This window comes from Clupea harengus, chromosome 8, assembly GCF_900700415.2.
Source record: "Clupea harengus chromosome 8, Ch_v2.0.2, whole genome shotgun sequence".
NCBI classification, from domain to species: Eukaryota; Metazoa; Chordata; class Actinopteri; order Clupeiformes; family Clupeidae; genus Clupea; species Clupea harengus.
In genome coordinates, this window is record NC_045159.1 from 3116090 (window position 1) to 3132994 (window position 16905).

General features: G+C 41.2%; 1 protein-coding gene across 3 annotated transcripts in view; it reads right to left on the reverse strand.

Annotated features, from left to right (window-relative positions):
- The window catches only part of doc2b (double C2-like domains, beta), a 150076-nt gene that overhangs the window by 97709 nt on the left and 35462 nt on the right, over positions 1-16905 (reverse strand). For all 3 annotated transcript variants that reach the window (XM_012821957.3, XM_031571520.2, XM_031571521.2), the window contains exons 7-8: positions 10347-10445; positions 9803-9958 (exon numbers count right to left, since the gene is read on the reverse strand). In XM_012821957.3, the coding sequence (XP_012677411.2) occupies positions 9803-9958; positions 10347-10445 (255 nt within the window). The remainder of the gene's footprint in view (positions 1-9802; positions 9959-10346; positions 10446-16905) is intronic.

Sequence of the window (16905 nt, forward strand, 5' to 3'; positions counted from 1 at the left end):
GATTACATGACCCTGGTATGTATGACGCAGGATGCATACGTGCGTGCCTTTACGGCAGACATAATCTCACGGAATAATGGACCACAGCAGAGAATGAGATTATTGCATTTACCTAATATTTGTTACGTCTCTTCCCGACTGCCATAAAAATAAACACATCCTGGGTAAAGCTACCCACAAATCCAGCCAAGAGGCTCTCTGTTGGACTGAGGAGTACACTGGATATGTTCACGGCTCATTTAGGTTTTTATTTAATTTAATAACCCCCCCCCCGCCGCACTAAAAGCAGTGGCATCTCGCTACTGTTTATTTCATAACAGCTCACAAATATATCATTAGATTGAGTAACAAATGATCTGCTGGCAAGGAAGATTGTCCCCAGGATGCCTGCTGGAACAACTAATCCTGTATGCAAGCCTTGTCTGGAGCTAATCAGAGGAGACTGGAGTGTTATTAATTATGGCTGCAGATGACGCCCCCCCATCCTAGGCTCCAGCAAGCCCCTCCCCAACCCTGCCTTCCACAGCCATTATTAGAAAATGGCAGTGGTTAGTCAAACATTTACAGTTGCTGTTGTCTCTCTCTCTCTCTCTCTCTCTCTCTCTCTCTCTGATAGCACATTAGTATTCTAGTAGGGTTGTTAGCTTTTATGCATTGGCTAGGATATGACGGACACCTCCGAGTCATTAGTCTATCACGACAAGATAATATCTGCACCCTGAAAACACTTATACTGTGAGCGATATGATTACAAACACGGGGCTTGGACTAACCTCAGTGCTTCTTTATGAGGAAAATACCAACCTGTTCAAAGTACAGTGAATTGTGGTTCCAATGTAAAGGCTTAATGTGTTGTGGACGTACAGAAAAAGGCTTACATGTCCCTCTGTTGTGCCGTTCGGAACCCAAGCCTTTAATTTGATTGTGTTGATGTCAGTAATTTCCTGAGTGGCTGTTTGGCAATTAGCGGCAATTAATGGCATCATTTCAGAGTAAAAAGGAGTCTTGTAAAGGAAGCTCCAGTTCATTTCCTGGTACAAGCACACTCAGAAACCACAGGGCCACAATCTTATAAATAGTCTGAATTTTTATAGACAACTTTTACAGTCTAATGGCTTTCCTCACGAAAATGACTCCTGACCTAAACACTTGCAGCCAAAGTACTTACTTGCTGAAACAGTGTCCTGACTAGTGCTAAATAGTCCTTCTAGTCCACACACAGGGCTACATCCAGGACCACATAGGCCGACACACGCCCTTGGCCACTGGATCGGAGACCACATGCAGCAGGAAGCATGCAGCAGTGGGTTGTACTGCCGTAGTAAAACTACAGCTTCTCTACATTTTTCTCAACCAAAATATGAATGAAATTCAACACATTTTTCCACAGGCGCTTACCAACTAACCTATTAATAAGCATTTAACATTGCATGTCTTAAAAATGCCTCAAGAAATTAGGTATGACTTCCCTTTCAGACACGAAGGGATTAAAGAGATCTTGTAGTCCATTAAGTAAAATGCTGACTGTGACTTGTGAAGACTACAAAGTACATATTTGTCAGAGCAGAGAAAAAAAGTAGAGAATACATTGTTTTTATATTCAGCTTTTGAGAAATACAAGCCTTTGGGCAAGTTAAACATAGGTTGATTCCTTCAGATGGAAGCCTTTGGGCATAAATTTTTCTGCTTCAGCAAGCATCTGATGAAAAAAACATCACTTGTGTGGACATCATTAATTAAATCTGACTATTGAATTAGATTTGACACTGAAAGAGACTACAGGGACTGTTACTGTCACATGCACAGACAGGGTAAATAAAAACAGACTTTTAATATGCCTTTCAGAAGACGTTGTTAACACAAGGCTTATCCATTCATGGATGACTGATTCAGGGTTTAAAATGTTCTCTACATGTAGGCAGTATTTGGTGAGCAAACCCACACAAGGCAATCACTGGCCGGTGACCACTGTGCAGTTGATGGTCCTCCCAGCTGCAGTCCATCATTCAGTGTTAAACCATTCATTTCCCCAAGTATGTGCTGTTCCACGGCTAGCACAAGTGGCAAAAAGTGACCCTAATACTTTAAACAGTGCACAGAAAAACTCCCAACTTTTACAATGAGCCATGAGAATGAATGTCTAGCACTGAGTAGTGGCCATACATGTCATTAATCATCCTTACACCCACTTTCAACATCATACATTTAACGTCAGCATCGGAATAACAACACTGGTGGTTTGCAATTGAGCCAAGGACGATGAGCCATGATTATATAAGCATTCCTTTACAGTGAAAGGCATTTTAAATGTCAAGGTAGCTTGAATAACTACACTGACAGGGTGTTGAACAGCTTTCTACAGTAGATGCAAGACCAGAGAGGTCCTTTGGCGATAATGTTCCTCTGGCTATCACAGAAATCAATAGGAAAGTGCCTCCATTGGTTTAATGTAAAGAGAGAAAAACTGGGTAGAGAAACAACTACAGATAAATGTCAAGGTCTGTCCAGGGTCAGGTCGAGTCTTTCAAACGGACAGCAGAGACAACCGAGCACCAATATTTTGACCAAGCCATTAAATACATAAACACAGATCATGTGTCTTCCAATGTTACGTGTACAGTGTACAAACACGGTGTAATACAATCTCCATGTAACATGAATCATTTGCGAAATATGACTATAAGACTATAAGAAAGTGTGTTGCAAAGAAAACTGCAGGGAGATAATGTCTGCCTGTTTTAGGCATAAACTAAAAACAAAGTGTTTTTAGTTTATGCCTAATTAAAAATAAACAGGTCCGTTAAATGATATCCAGCATTGTTGATCAAATGACTCACAGGCATGGCCATTATATCTACCTGGCACAGCCATATTGACTCATGCACAGATGTCACAGATAAATGACAAAACATTAGAATGAATGTTTAACAGTCAGACTAATCCCTTAGCGATCGCAAAAAAAAGAAAAAACGTTAAGTAGAAACAAATAAATATCAAGGTGAACTCCTGTCAGCGTCAAGCCCATTACATGGAGATTAACGGCAAACCATAGCAGCACGCTCTAAATAAACGACGGCTGTTCCTCACGCCTTTGGGGAATTTCTCTCGCCACGTTCACGCAGTGTATCCTTGACCCTTTCCACTTGCAAGTGTTCTGTCAAAACGCCCCATGGCACCTTTCCAGGGTGATGAATTTGAGTTTGTACTTTTCCCAGGCTACCTTTTGGCTTTCGTGGCCAAACGACTGTGTGCCTGGAATGCTAATGAAGTCATTATGTGAAAAAGAAATAAGCTACCGTAATCGGCGTGTGCTTCCTTGTAGTGACATAATTGCTCTTTGAATAAAAAATTGCTTATGGGAAGAGGGTGCATAAAAGATAAGGTTAGATAGTGTGCCGGTAGAAGTGGATTACTCTGGAGAGAGAAAGAAAACTGGCAATAGCGTGAGAACAGTAAGACATTCCAAAGGGTCTATCAACTTAATAAAGGACTCACTACCCAACTTAAGTCAAGGGGCATAATAGGTCTCACTTCAAAACAGCTCCGTCGCAAGAACTCCTGTGAAGATTTGTTATCTTCCTGAGAACTCTACAGAAAGAGTTGACCCATTCTCACAAGCCATTGTTGTGCAAATGAAGGCTCATTAACATTGCACAGGCCACGAAGTAGATGACAGGTAAGATCATTAAAGTCGCATAAACACAACACGCAAAAAATAACACTTTCTACACAGACACAATGCAGTGTACTTCAGTGCAGTGCACAAACAGCATGTTGCATCCAGTAGCCATATTTGACAGAAAAGAGCAACAATTCACAGCATCTGACATCAAAATATCAGTGAATATATTAAAATATTGAACTAAAAGTTTTATAAGGGACTTCCGGGTATGGCGAGGTGCTAGGAGGTCGCACATTTTAAGCTCTACTGCTGGAATGTAATTTAATCCTACAATACTAATCAAAATATTGTCAAAAGTCACGCAACACGTGTATAAGAGTATCCATAATTAATTAATTAATTAATTAATTAATTAAAAAATGTTAAAGACAAGGCAAAGAAAGAGAAAAAGAAAGCACGACAAGACGGCGAACATTTGGAGGTCGAGGAGGCTAGCAACATTCAGGTTGACAGTATGGCTAACGAGGATGACCTTGACGAAGCAGACGACGAAATATTAGATCCAGACAAGAATAGCAATCAAGATATCATGAAAGCCATATTGTCCTTGAAAAGTGGATGGAGTGCAAGCAACAATTGCGGATGTAAAAAAACAGATACAGGACTGCACAGGCCGCATAGAGCATGCCGAACAACGGATCTCTGATGTGGAGGATGACGTTAACAAGCTAACATCCAAAGTTAGCACACTGGAAAGCACAGTCAAAAGCCTTGCTGACAAAGTTGATGATTTGGAATGCAGAAGTCGGCGAAACAACGTGAGATTGGTGGGGCTACCAGAGAAGACTGAGGGTCAGGATGCAACTGCATTTTTGGAGAAATGGATACCGGAGGCTCTGAACATGGAACCACGAGAGGGGTTGGTGGTGGAGCGGGCTCATAGAATAGGCGCTCTGCCAAGCAATGACTCTCGCACGGCTCATCCAAGGACTTTAATCATGAAGTTCTTGAACTTTAAGGACAGGGAGCGGGTACTGAAGGCAGCTAGAACCAAGGGACAGGTCTTGTACCAGAATAAGCCGGTTCGTTTTTATGTGGACCTCTCTGCTGGTGTGCACAGGATGCAGCGCGACTACGATGAGGTGCGAAAGAAGCTACGAGACAGGGGGATCCACAAACACCGAATCATCTTTCCAGCCCGGCTTCTGGTAACACACAAAGAGAGATCCCACGCCTTTCAAACTCCGGCAGAGGTGGACCGTTTTATTCAATCCCTTTGAACTAAGGACTGAGTCGGGCTCGCCGTTGAAAGGTTCCGACAGGAAAGTAACACAGTAGCCTTACTAAATTTACTTTATTTTATAGCCATTTCCACGAAATTATTATTGTTCCGTTTTTGTTTAGCCTATCCCTTTGACACGGACAGGACTGAGCATCACTTCTTTAGGCTGTTATGGCTAACATACGTTAAAATTGTAACGTTACTGTTGTGGACAATGGATTTAAACTTGGATGAGAGACACTGTTTAAGCACCCAAACACTGGTAAGGTGAAGTGACATTTATCGTCAACTTGGGAGCACACATTGGACAGAGTTGACATTGGTTTAGCCCTATTGGACATAGGCTACAACGCATCGTGGATTTTATGTGGCTAGGCTAAGAACTTTTTGCCCTTTTCTCCGTCTTCCAGCCTGCATGTGCGGGTTTCAGGTTTGTGTTAAATGTGTTCAGGCGGTTTTACTTTATAATATGTCTAGTGACCAGGCTACAGGTTGCAAATGTTGCATAGTTCAATGTTACATTACTTATGTTATGTGTGATTAGTATTCAGGAAAAATGAGAAAGCTAGTTAGAGCTTAAGAGAAGGAAGAAAAAGTTAGTAACTCGCTTTATCGTTAGCTTAAAGTGTGGGATGGGAGGGGAGGTTCAGAGCGCATGGACTTCAGGTTCGTATGGGGGTGGGGGCTTTTTGTTTTACGTTATTATTTCTTCTCTTATTTTCGGGTGTGGTTTGTCAATGTACTTTACCAAAATGGTTCCTAAGGATACATTAATACATATTGGATTTAATGTCGGATAGTTGTAAGATAAAATTTACTTCTTGGAATTGTAGGGGTCTGAACAAACTTACAAAGGTGAAACAAGTAATGAGCAGGATAAAATCCTTGAAATCAAAAGTAGTATTTTTTACAAGAAACACATCTGTTGAGTGAGGATGTTTCCAAAATAGCAAGAAGATGGCAGGGTCAAGTGTTGTCTGCTCCCTACACCACTCATGCTAGAGGGGTTATGATACTAATTCATAAATCTGTCCCATTACGGGTACAAAATGTAGTTAAGGACTCTGCAGGTAGATATATTATGGTCCAGGGCAGGTTATTATCTGAAACCATAACTCTGATAAATGTCTATGGTCCCAATGAAGATGACCCTAAATTCTATGATAGTTTATTTTTGACTGCATCAAATCTCCCCGGACAATACATAATAGCTGGTGACTTTAATTGCACGTTAGACTCTTCAAGAGACAGGTCGACTGGTTTAGATGATACTCACAATAAGTCGAGAAAGACGTTACACCATTTTATGAAGGAATTAAATCTGTTGGATATCTGGAGACATGGTAAACCAAATGCAGTAGAGTATTCCTGCTATTCTAGCACTTATAAAACTCACTCACGCATAGACTACTTTTTAGTTTCAGCACTACTTGTCTCCAAAATTGATGAATGTCATTATCGTAGTATAGTCCTTTCTGACCACGCAGCTGTATCCTTGACCTATGAAGATACTAAATTAGTGAGTGATCCCCCAAAATGGCGTTTTCGACCGGGATGGCTTACGGATCCCACATTCGTAGATTTCTTAGATAAACAAATAGACCTGTATTTTGAATGTAACAAGTCCCAGACCTCTGCTAGTACAAGATGGGAGGCTTTCAAGACCTTTATTAGGGGCCAGATCATTTCTTTCACTAGCTCAAAGAAAAAGGCTACACGACTTGAAATGAAGACATTAGATGAGGAAATTAAAAAAGCTGGAAACAGAAATCTACTATAACAGACATATAGCTACGGATGTACATTCAAAACTGCTACTGCTTAGATCTCAGTACAATGAATTGGCAGCTAACAAAGCAGCTGCTGATTTAATGAGACTCAAACAGTCCTACTATGATCAGGGGGAAAAGCCCGGAAAACTTCTAGCATGGCGCATTAAACAACAACAAACAGAAAGATCTATTAATTGTATTGAAGCCCCAAGTGGTAGAACTATAGTGGACCCGACAGAGATTAATGAGACCTTCAGAGTCTTCTATGAGAAATTATACAGCTCTGAGTGTTCTCCTAATCTGGACACGCAGACACAATTCTTAGACAACCTTGATATTCCCAAAATTTCGGAAGAAGAAAGTAGAGCATTAGATCAAAATGTAACTGTATTGGAAATTGCAGAAGCGATTGGCTGTATGAAGGCTGCTACATCGGCCGGCCCAGATGGCATTTCGATAGATATCTATAAAAAATTTCAAACCAAATTAATATCACCCCTTTTGGAGATGTTTCAGGAATCCTTTGAGAATGGTCTTCTCCCCACATCTATGAGGGGCGCCTTAATCACTTTACTTCCAAAGCCAGGGAAAACAAATACAAATTGTGAAAATATGCGTCCAATTAGCCTTCTAAATTCAGACACAAAAATACTTTGTAAAATTTTAGCAAGAAGATTGGAGGATCTTCTACTTAGGGTGGTGGGGGAAGACCAAAATGGGTTTATTCAAGGGAGACAGGGTTTTCATAACGTCAGACAAGTGCTCAATATTTTATACAGTCAGAGAGAGGCCACAGACACGGTCTTACTTTCACTTGATGCAGAGAAGGCCTTCGATCGTGTTGAATGGCCCTATCTGTTTGAGGTGTTAAAACAATTTGGCTTTGGAGGTACATTCATTAAATGGGTTAGATTGCTTTGTACAGGGCTTACTGCAGAAGTTTTGACTAATAGTAAGGTTTCTAAACCTTTTAACATCTGTCGAAGTTGCCCGCAAGGGAGCCCTTTATCGCCATTGCTTTTTATCCTTGCGATGGAACCATTTGCTATAGCGGTGAGGTCACATAGCGATATTTATGGAATTCGAGAGGGTCATTTAGAACATAGGATAGCGCTCTTTGCCGATGATGTAATATTAATGATTAAAAATCTACATAGATCTATCCCAGCGCTCTTAAGTCTTATTGAAACATTTGGAAAAATATCCGGTTATAAAGTTAATTACTCAAAATCATCTATAATGCTACTTAATGAAACAGAGAGGAAAAATAGTCCTGTATATGCTTCTACTTTCAAGTCAACAGATCATTTTACATATTTGGGAATACAAATTGTCCCTGAGGTGAATAAGATTGCTCAGATAAACTATGACCCAATTCTGGAAGCTAGTATTTCCTCAATAGAGCGTTGGACATCCTTACCTATCTCAATGATTGGCAGGATTAATATTCTAAAAATGAATATACTCCCCAAATTTCTTTATTTGTTCCAGAATATCCCCCTACCCCCTCCCTCATCCTTGTTCACAAGAATCAAGAAACTGTTTACCAACTTTATTTGGCAAAATAAACGTCCCAGATTACGTCTATCTTTACTTTATCTACCATATGATCGAGGAGGCCTTAAATGCCCAAATATCCAATGGTATTACTGGGCAGCTCAATTGCGGTCGATCATGTTTTACTTCTCTTCCGGAAATCCCCCTGCTTGGATTGATTTGGAATCCTGCTCTGTTAAACCGAGTTTACCATTGCACCTGTACTTGTACTCAGCAGGCCGTAAATATCTGAAAAAAAATACAGACAACCCTATTATATTGAATATGATTGATGTTTGGTTCGACACTTGCAAATATTTGAATATAAATTTGTCCCATTCACGCTTCAGTCCTATTTGGGGTAATGCCAACTTTGAACCAGGGCTAAAGGATAGAGGATTTAAATGTACAGGGAGGAGGATGAAGTGTTTATGTCTTTTGCGGAAATATCTATCAAATATGACATTCCAAATAATAACTTTTTCAGATATCTTCAGCTTAGGAGTTTTATATCTTCATCTCAAAACCATTCATTAGATATACCGACCATTTCTGCATTAGAAGTAGCAGTCACTAGACACTGTTATGGCAAAGGTTTAATTTCAACTCTGTATGACTTGTTTGTGTCTGGATCTATTGAATCATCAGAATCAAAACTGAGATTATGGAATGATGATATAGAGGAGGAAATAGCTTTAGAAGACTGGAGAGAGGCTTGTAAAGAGGCACAGAGGCAGTCAGTCAGCAGCAACCTAAAACTCCTACAGTATAAATGGCTGATGCGTACATATATAACTCCTGTGAAATTGCATAAGTTTAATGATAATATTCCTGATACCTGTATTAAGTGTGATGAGGCAAGGGGGACACTGTTTCACTGTACTGTATATGGGAATGTGGGAAAGTGAAAACCTTCTGGCAAGATGTTGTTAATATGATTGATCAAATTTTATCAAAGAAATTACCATTGAATCCCAAGCTTTTTATTCTTGGTTTATATCCTACCATACCACTTCTACAAAGCAAAGAGTTCAGATTCATAGATATGTGTATATTACAAGCTAAACGTATAATTGCTCTTAATTGGAAAAGTGTTGATGGCCCAAGAATTGGTATGTGGGTTAAAGAAATGGCCTCAAACATGTCAATGGAAAATATAACGTATATTGTTAGACGTAAACAAAATGTTTTTGATAATACCTGGGGACCTTTTAGGTACTTCTTAAGGCATAATACTAATGTTGGTAACTTGCTCCAGCAAGAACAGGCTCTGGGGGAGTAGGACAACTATCTGATTATGTACATTGACTAGTAGGAAAAACAACAACAAAAAACACCCATTATTCAGTGTGTAAAGTATGCTTTTATGTTTCTTTTTATTTTCTTTTTATTTTCTGTTTTTAATTTAACTATTATTTAGTTACTCTATTATTATGGGTGGGGGAACAGGGTGAAAATGTTTGCTGTGTATTGTTCTGTTGTTATTCAATTTGATATGACTTGCAAACTGAAAAACAATAAATACATTGTTTAAAAAAAAAAAAGTTTTATAAGGTGCCACTGTTCCTAACTGACGGAGACTTGACTTACTGTGGGAGAGGCGGCTGTGGTCGGTGTCCTCGTCCTCGGGGGCCGGTGGGAGGCTGCTGTGCTCGCTAGCCAGGCTGGAGTGGCTCTCGGACAGGACGGCAAGGCTGAGGCTGATGGAAGGCTGGACCGGAGCCAGGCTGGAGCCGCCGCTGGACTCTGTGTTCGAGTCACAGGACATGAGAGATATGAGGAAGACATGGGTCACATAACAGGAGGAAGGAACTGTAACTCTGCTGTTAACTACAGTACAAATGGAAGCTGTAACGACCAGCTAGGGCCACAATGTTAAATGTTCAAATGCAGGATACAGGAGGGGAGAAGACAGTAGTGAAAGAATGAAACTTTTATCAGAGCACAATATTTAAACATCGTTAAAAAGGAGGTCTGCTGAACTTTCCAGGAGGGCTGCCCTGTCACCCTGTTGAATGAATCACGGACAGTGAGGAATGGCCGGGAGGTCACACAACAACCTTGTTGGCTGTCAGAGCTGTGAGGAGGTTTCTTTTTTGTGTGTGTATGTGGGGGCGGGGGGGGGGGGGCGCACCTGATCCTCTCCGTGGCTGGAAGTCAGAAGTGAAGGCCTTGGGCTCCCCACTACAAACGCTGACCTCTGAGTCGCTGTCCTCACTCTCACTGGACACCACTGCAGGGAGAGACACAGGATCCCAGGTCATCAGTCAACATGTTCCATACAATACCTCTATTAATAACAATGAATGTATACAAATGAATAATTATCCTATTGTGAATGTCAATTCAGACATAGTATCCAGCTTCAAGGTACACAAACCACTGTGCAGACCAGTCCTGACATCCACGCTAGGCCAGCTTCAGCTATGATGCTATTACACTGTTAAGCACGGTAACGTTAGCTGGTATCTTACAATGTTTAAATTTTATTTTATTTTTACACAGAGATTCCTTGGGCATGACTTGGTGTATAATGAATAACCAACAGGCTGGATTTATACTTGAAGAGTCTAGCAGTATTTTGTATCACAGAAATAATTTGTGAAACTGCCGTTGTTTAAAACAAACAAACAAACAAAAAAACATGCTTATGTTTTTCCCATTTCCAATCAAGTCTCAGGTGTTCTGCTGCACGAAACACTGGAATTGGTCTGGTCACGGTCTGCTCTGAATGAGAACGACTCAAACGCTGTTTTAATCCCCAGGCTTGCTGTAAATGTTTGATAAAACGCTAGGAAGAAATTGCATTTACTTCAGAGTTCTGCACTATACACTCAATGTGTCTGGTTGACCAAAATCTGCACCCTCTTCATCTTCATCTTCCTCCCTCAGGCTGGGCATGAGGAGGGCAGCGGCGGCCCTTTCAGCCTGGAGAAGTGCCAGGGCGTTTGTGCCCTCATCACCATATGAGCGCCCACACCAGTGGCCCCAGGCCAAGCTGAAAATTAATAACGCTGCCGAAGAAAGAAGGAGGGGACGGGCGAGGGGGGTGAGGGGAGGGAGAGCGCAAGTCCTGCTTCCAATTTGCCACACCCCATCTGCTGCCGCTTCAGTCAGAGGGCTGAGAGGGGAAGGGAGCCGTGTGGAACTTAAAGCGCCACCCTAATCTCCCTCCTCCATCCGTAGAAATCCACAATCTCTTTCACTCACTGTCGTGCTCTCCATCGCTCTCAGTCACTCCTCTACCTTACTCTTTCACCCCCCCCCCCCGCCCCCCATCTCTCTCTCTCTCTCCCTCTCTCTCATTTCTCTTGCCCATCCATCTCTCCTTCTCCTCAAACCCACCACACTTTAAAAAAATATATATATATGACCCTGCTCTGTGCTTGGCTTTTGGCACAGTGAGTCAGAGCAATTCCCTGTTCCCCTTTTGCACCAGGCACGATTTGAGTGCTTAACCCAGGCAGAGAGCCTTACCGCCGGGCAAATTTCCTCTGGAAATAAGCGTGTGCGGAGGTAAGTGCTCATTGGCACAGAGAGAGCCATTAACATCATACATCAAGAACAACTCGCAGACACAGGGAACTTTGGTCAAGTCATTGCCTGGACAACACCAATGGATGACCAACCAAGGTTGTTATGGCTATGAAACTGAGATTATACACAGAAAAACCACACAGTGACAGAAAAGAACAGAACATTTGCTTGTGATGGTGCTGTGTTTCTGCACACTTCCGGCATGTTTGAAGGGATGTTTTATAACACAGCCAAAAGATGCTCTTGTCTGAGGACTACAAATAGATAAAGTTAACACTGCCACATACAGCAAGTACTAAAAAGTATTTTCAAACAGTTATTCAAAAAATTATTATTCATTTGAAGTTCAAAGGCATTTAAAAAAATTTGAGCAGTTATGTGATATTCCACAGAAAGCCAGGACATTAAGGCAGTGAAATCCTCTACCGACAGATGGGGAGGATTTACTGTGTATATATATGGTAAGTTAGCTCTGTTCTGTCAACACAAGATAGTAGAGCCTGCCACGTCCAGATATTGTTGTAACTAGACAGTCAAAACAGAATTGCAACCTGACACCGAGCAAAGCACAACCATTATGTCCATTATCTCACACTATATCAACATGCCACAGAAATGTGTGATTCAATATGGAGTAAATATATAAAATATGGTAACATGGGTCCCTGCAGCATATTCGACAAAAAAAAAAAATCGCTGTACTTTTTTTTTTTTTTACAGTGTGTGCCTTCAAAGTTCTGTGGTCATCTAGGTAAAGGACACATACTCATCACACCCACACACCCCTGGCCAATGAAAGAACTCACCCTGCCGTCACTGTATCCTAAGATGTTAACACCTACATTCCGTCCAAGTCAATACACGGCATGAGTCACCTAAGAAGAGGAGTGTGCTTCTTGTACATCAGCCAGGCCTAGGTGCCTGCTAAATCAATGTCAAGCTAAAACCTGCAGCCGGCTCCCACGAATTCCTCCCCTCTCTTTTAGATCCATCATAATGTCTAATGCACTGTGCGTTATAGCAAGTCCATTTATAATGACAAGAAGAAATTAGAAAAAAGGGGGGAAGAAACGCCTGATGTGGCACAATGTGACTCACTGGTTCTTTCAGCTAATTCCCCACTCCTAAAACAGCCCTTTATGCACATTGGAGGCTCAGTCAGTGGGCACAGAGGTCTGCACAGCGGTTCCGGTAGCGGAGTTCTCCACTCGTTCCACTGTCATCAAAGGAACCTCTGGAGAGATGGGGCCAAATAAACATTTACGGGTAATTTTCTGCTGCCGAGTCCACAGATTGTGTTTGCATTAAATGTGCCATATTTCACCGCGCGTGTGTCGGAGAGTCCATTTGGGCGGCCTCTGGGGCCTCACTCTGAGTTGTCCCCATATGCAGGAGTGCACCAGCTATTTACCTCTGAATAGGGGGCAGGGGACAGGGAGATCATTTGTGCCCCAGCCATTGAGTTCTTCCATGAGTTCACAAATGGAGCCCCACTAATATGCACCTTTAGGCGTAGAACTTCAGTACAGAGTAGAGAACTAGAGGGAAGGGAGTACCACTGGTTATTCAAGACATCAGATTTCATTATCTTCCCCACAGAAAAGAGCATTCAAAATGAACTTACTCAGATAGATGCTGACTAACAACAACATTTCAAATTCCAAGCATGCAAAAGACTGATTGGAAAAACTGTTGTTCATATACTGTGAGGGAAGTTAAATAGATGGATTGAAAAGCTTAAGATGTGAGGAATATTCTGTGCATAGAGATAACACATTTTAGAGATAACACATTTTGCGATCTCTCTCAGTTCCTGTTATTTACAAATACACTATGGCTTCTGCACACACGGACTAACACACATACTTATACTGATACTACATAAAGAAAACAGTGAGTCCAGGTCCAGGTTTTGATCTCCAAGTAACAACAATTGTTGGAGATCAATAATATCCTTGATCGATTACCTGCACATGGAGTGTACACTCAACTGAAAAAAGAAACAAACAAAACAAAAAAAAGCGTCTGTGCACTGGTTTTTTTCCCATCTCGTAATAAGCATCCATTTTGCTCTGAAAGGCCATCAGACTGGTGCATCATCCTCACAGATGATGATTTGTTATGATCTGTTACCGTAATTTTATGCAATTCAAATGAATGCCATTTGAAAATGTACATACAGTTACTCAGATTAACCTGGGCAAATTAATTCAGGGAAATATCAAATGGGTTGGTTAGAATTAAGTCAAAGTTAATCTAGTATTTATTTGAGATTGACATAATCTCCGAGATCGTGCTGCGCATGAAAGAAAGCATTCGACAAAATAATACTTTTGGGAAATGAAGAGAATATAATAACCAACTGTGAGCGGTTTTCTTTGGCCAAGACTAAACCTAGTCCAAGAGCATATTTATTTTTTCATGGAAAACAGATCATTGCTTCTAAATCTAAGGTCAATATTGTTTGGAAGACCAGTTTTAAACCCCCTGTGTATAGTTAAAGGCAACTGTACAATACAATATCATCACGCTCTCCCCACAGAGCTTCAAAAGTGAAATCATACCCGTGTCAAATCCTTTTCAAAAAGTGTAATAAGCCCCAAGGCTTATTTGTGGGGGTTAAATCAGCTCTTTCAGAAACAGATAGAATAGGAAACTGTATTTGAGAAAAAGAAATAGAGGATAGTGACCTCCATTCCTCATGTCTTGCTACTGCAATAATATTTTATTTTAATCATATTTATTCAGTATCTACATTACAAAGAAAAGTAAGAAACACTCTTCCTCAATCATGGGACTAACACATTTAGAATGTTTCAGTTTTCGACCTTGTTACAAACTGCAGGGAAATGTTCAAATACTCACCCCCTATTAGGGAGTCCATGAATCTGAATTCAATAGGATGTTTGGCATTGGATGTTTGAAGAATTTATAAAATAAACAAAATAAGTCGGATAATAATAAGTTTGGATGGACAAATAAATCCAATGACCATAAGAAGTGATGGATGAATAGATGGATGGATAAATGGGTGGATGGATGAATAGATGGATGGATGGATGGATGGATAGATAGATAGATAGATAGCATTGAAAGCTGAATTGGCTTTTAAGTGTCAGGACTTCCAGCTGAGTGTTGCACCTCCACCTCCACCCGTTTCTTGTTATCGCCTGTCTGTGTGGTCAATTGTTCCGTGTGTTTGAGTCCTGTGTTTTCACCTGTTCCGTGCTAGCTTGGCCTGTTTTCTTGTTTCCCTGTTTGCCTGACTTGTTTGTGGTTTTCTTGTGGTTTGTTTTTGCCTTCTTGTTTTTGTTCTTGATAGTGTTTTTGTTCCCGATTGTGTTTTTGTTCCTGATCGTGTTTTTGTATGTTTTGTACCCTGCCTGCTCTCTGTGTTTCGTTTGCCTCCCTGTTTTTTTTGTTACTTTGGATCTTCATTTTGTAAGTAAATCTCACTTGGCTTTACACCTGCCTCTTGTGTGGTGCATTTGGTTTCTCTCTCCTGTGTTATCCCTGACAGTTAGAACCTGCCTCTTGTGTGGTGCATTTGGTTTCTCTCTCCTGTGTTATCCCTGACAGTTAGAACCTGCCTCTTGTGTGGTGCATTTGGTTTCTCTCTCCTGTGTTATCCCTGACAGTTAGAGGCATATCAGTGTACCAGTAGATGGTGAAAATGCTGAATGGATGGAAGACTGCAGGGAAAGAGTAGCATACTGTTTACCGTTGCTGCTGCTGTTGAAAAAGGCATCAAAAGTACAAAGTACAAAAATAAGAAAGGAACCAAATGACTTTCCATTGGGCACAATCATCTTATTAAAACATTTTCACAGAGTAAGACATTGATGATTGTATGAATTCATCAGCACATCATATTTTCTTATTAGAAGTTGTGCAACATTTTCACAGAGTAAGACATTGATGATTGTATGAATTCATCAGCACATCATATTTTCTTATTAGAAGTTGTGCACCCATTCCCCTGAGGTATTCAACTAAACATGACTCAGACAGGCCAAGGTAAAATTTAATTGAAAGTAACTCGTCATTGATAAATGTTCCAGAAGATTGCTAAATGAAAATATATTAAAAAAAATACTGGCCTAATATGCCAGCACTAAATATCAGAATGTTATTTACAAACAGCTGGATAAAAGCCATGAAGCGTGTGCAGACTTTTAATTTTAGACATTAGGTTTAGACATTAGTCATTAGCTGCCTTCCCTCTGTCCCTATCCTCCAAGGTCCAGATTGCGGCTCCACAACCCTACTGCGAGGCGTGCATCCGCTGCCTCGTGTCACGGCAGCCGCGTGGTTCACGCAGGTCACAGACCCAGCTGACAAACCCATCTGATTTCCCCACAGTCATGCCAGGATCACACTGGTATCCGATCGAGTTGGCCAGCTTCCTTGAGGATACATGTGGAGCACACTGTAACGTGACAACTCCATCCTTCAAACAATAATACACACCTCGAGGGGCTGACGTGAACGGATGGACGACCGCGGGTTATCCCATGGTTAGGGGGTGGATGAAATATCCGCCACTGGCACTACACACTGTACCATAGTCCCTCTCTTTAGATACACATGCTCAATGAGAACACTGGACAAGAACACTGCTTTGGAGTACAGCATCGGCGGTGTGCTCCACACTGCAACTGTAAGCACATATATAAGGAGTGCCAACACACGTGCAGTAACATAAGGCATTACACCTCCGTGAATTTGAAAGTCATGGAGTATTCCTCAGGTCCCACAGAGACATGTTGTAAACTAAATGTTCTCACTGTGGATGCAAACTACTATGAGAGGTTCTGGCTAAGCAGCGAGAATGCTTACCGGACAGCATCTACGGCTGCATGGTCTCCCAGTCATACTAAGGTATAAAGAGCAAACATGCTCGTGCTTTGAAACTCAGTGAAACGAATGGTTCCCGGCAGGCCTGTGGCCTGCATGTCTTGTTGTATATCCATGTCATTTCCCAAGAAATAAAGAGAAGAGGAGAAAGAAAAAAAGGTTTATTCCTACAGAGCATATATATGCAGATATTAACCGTGAGGTGGTTGTTCGTGTAATCAACAATACCTTCAAAGGCATGCTCCCCACAGGCTTAGCAGTGCCACGATCATCACAGAGCATTGAAAATGATCCATTCT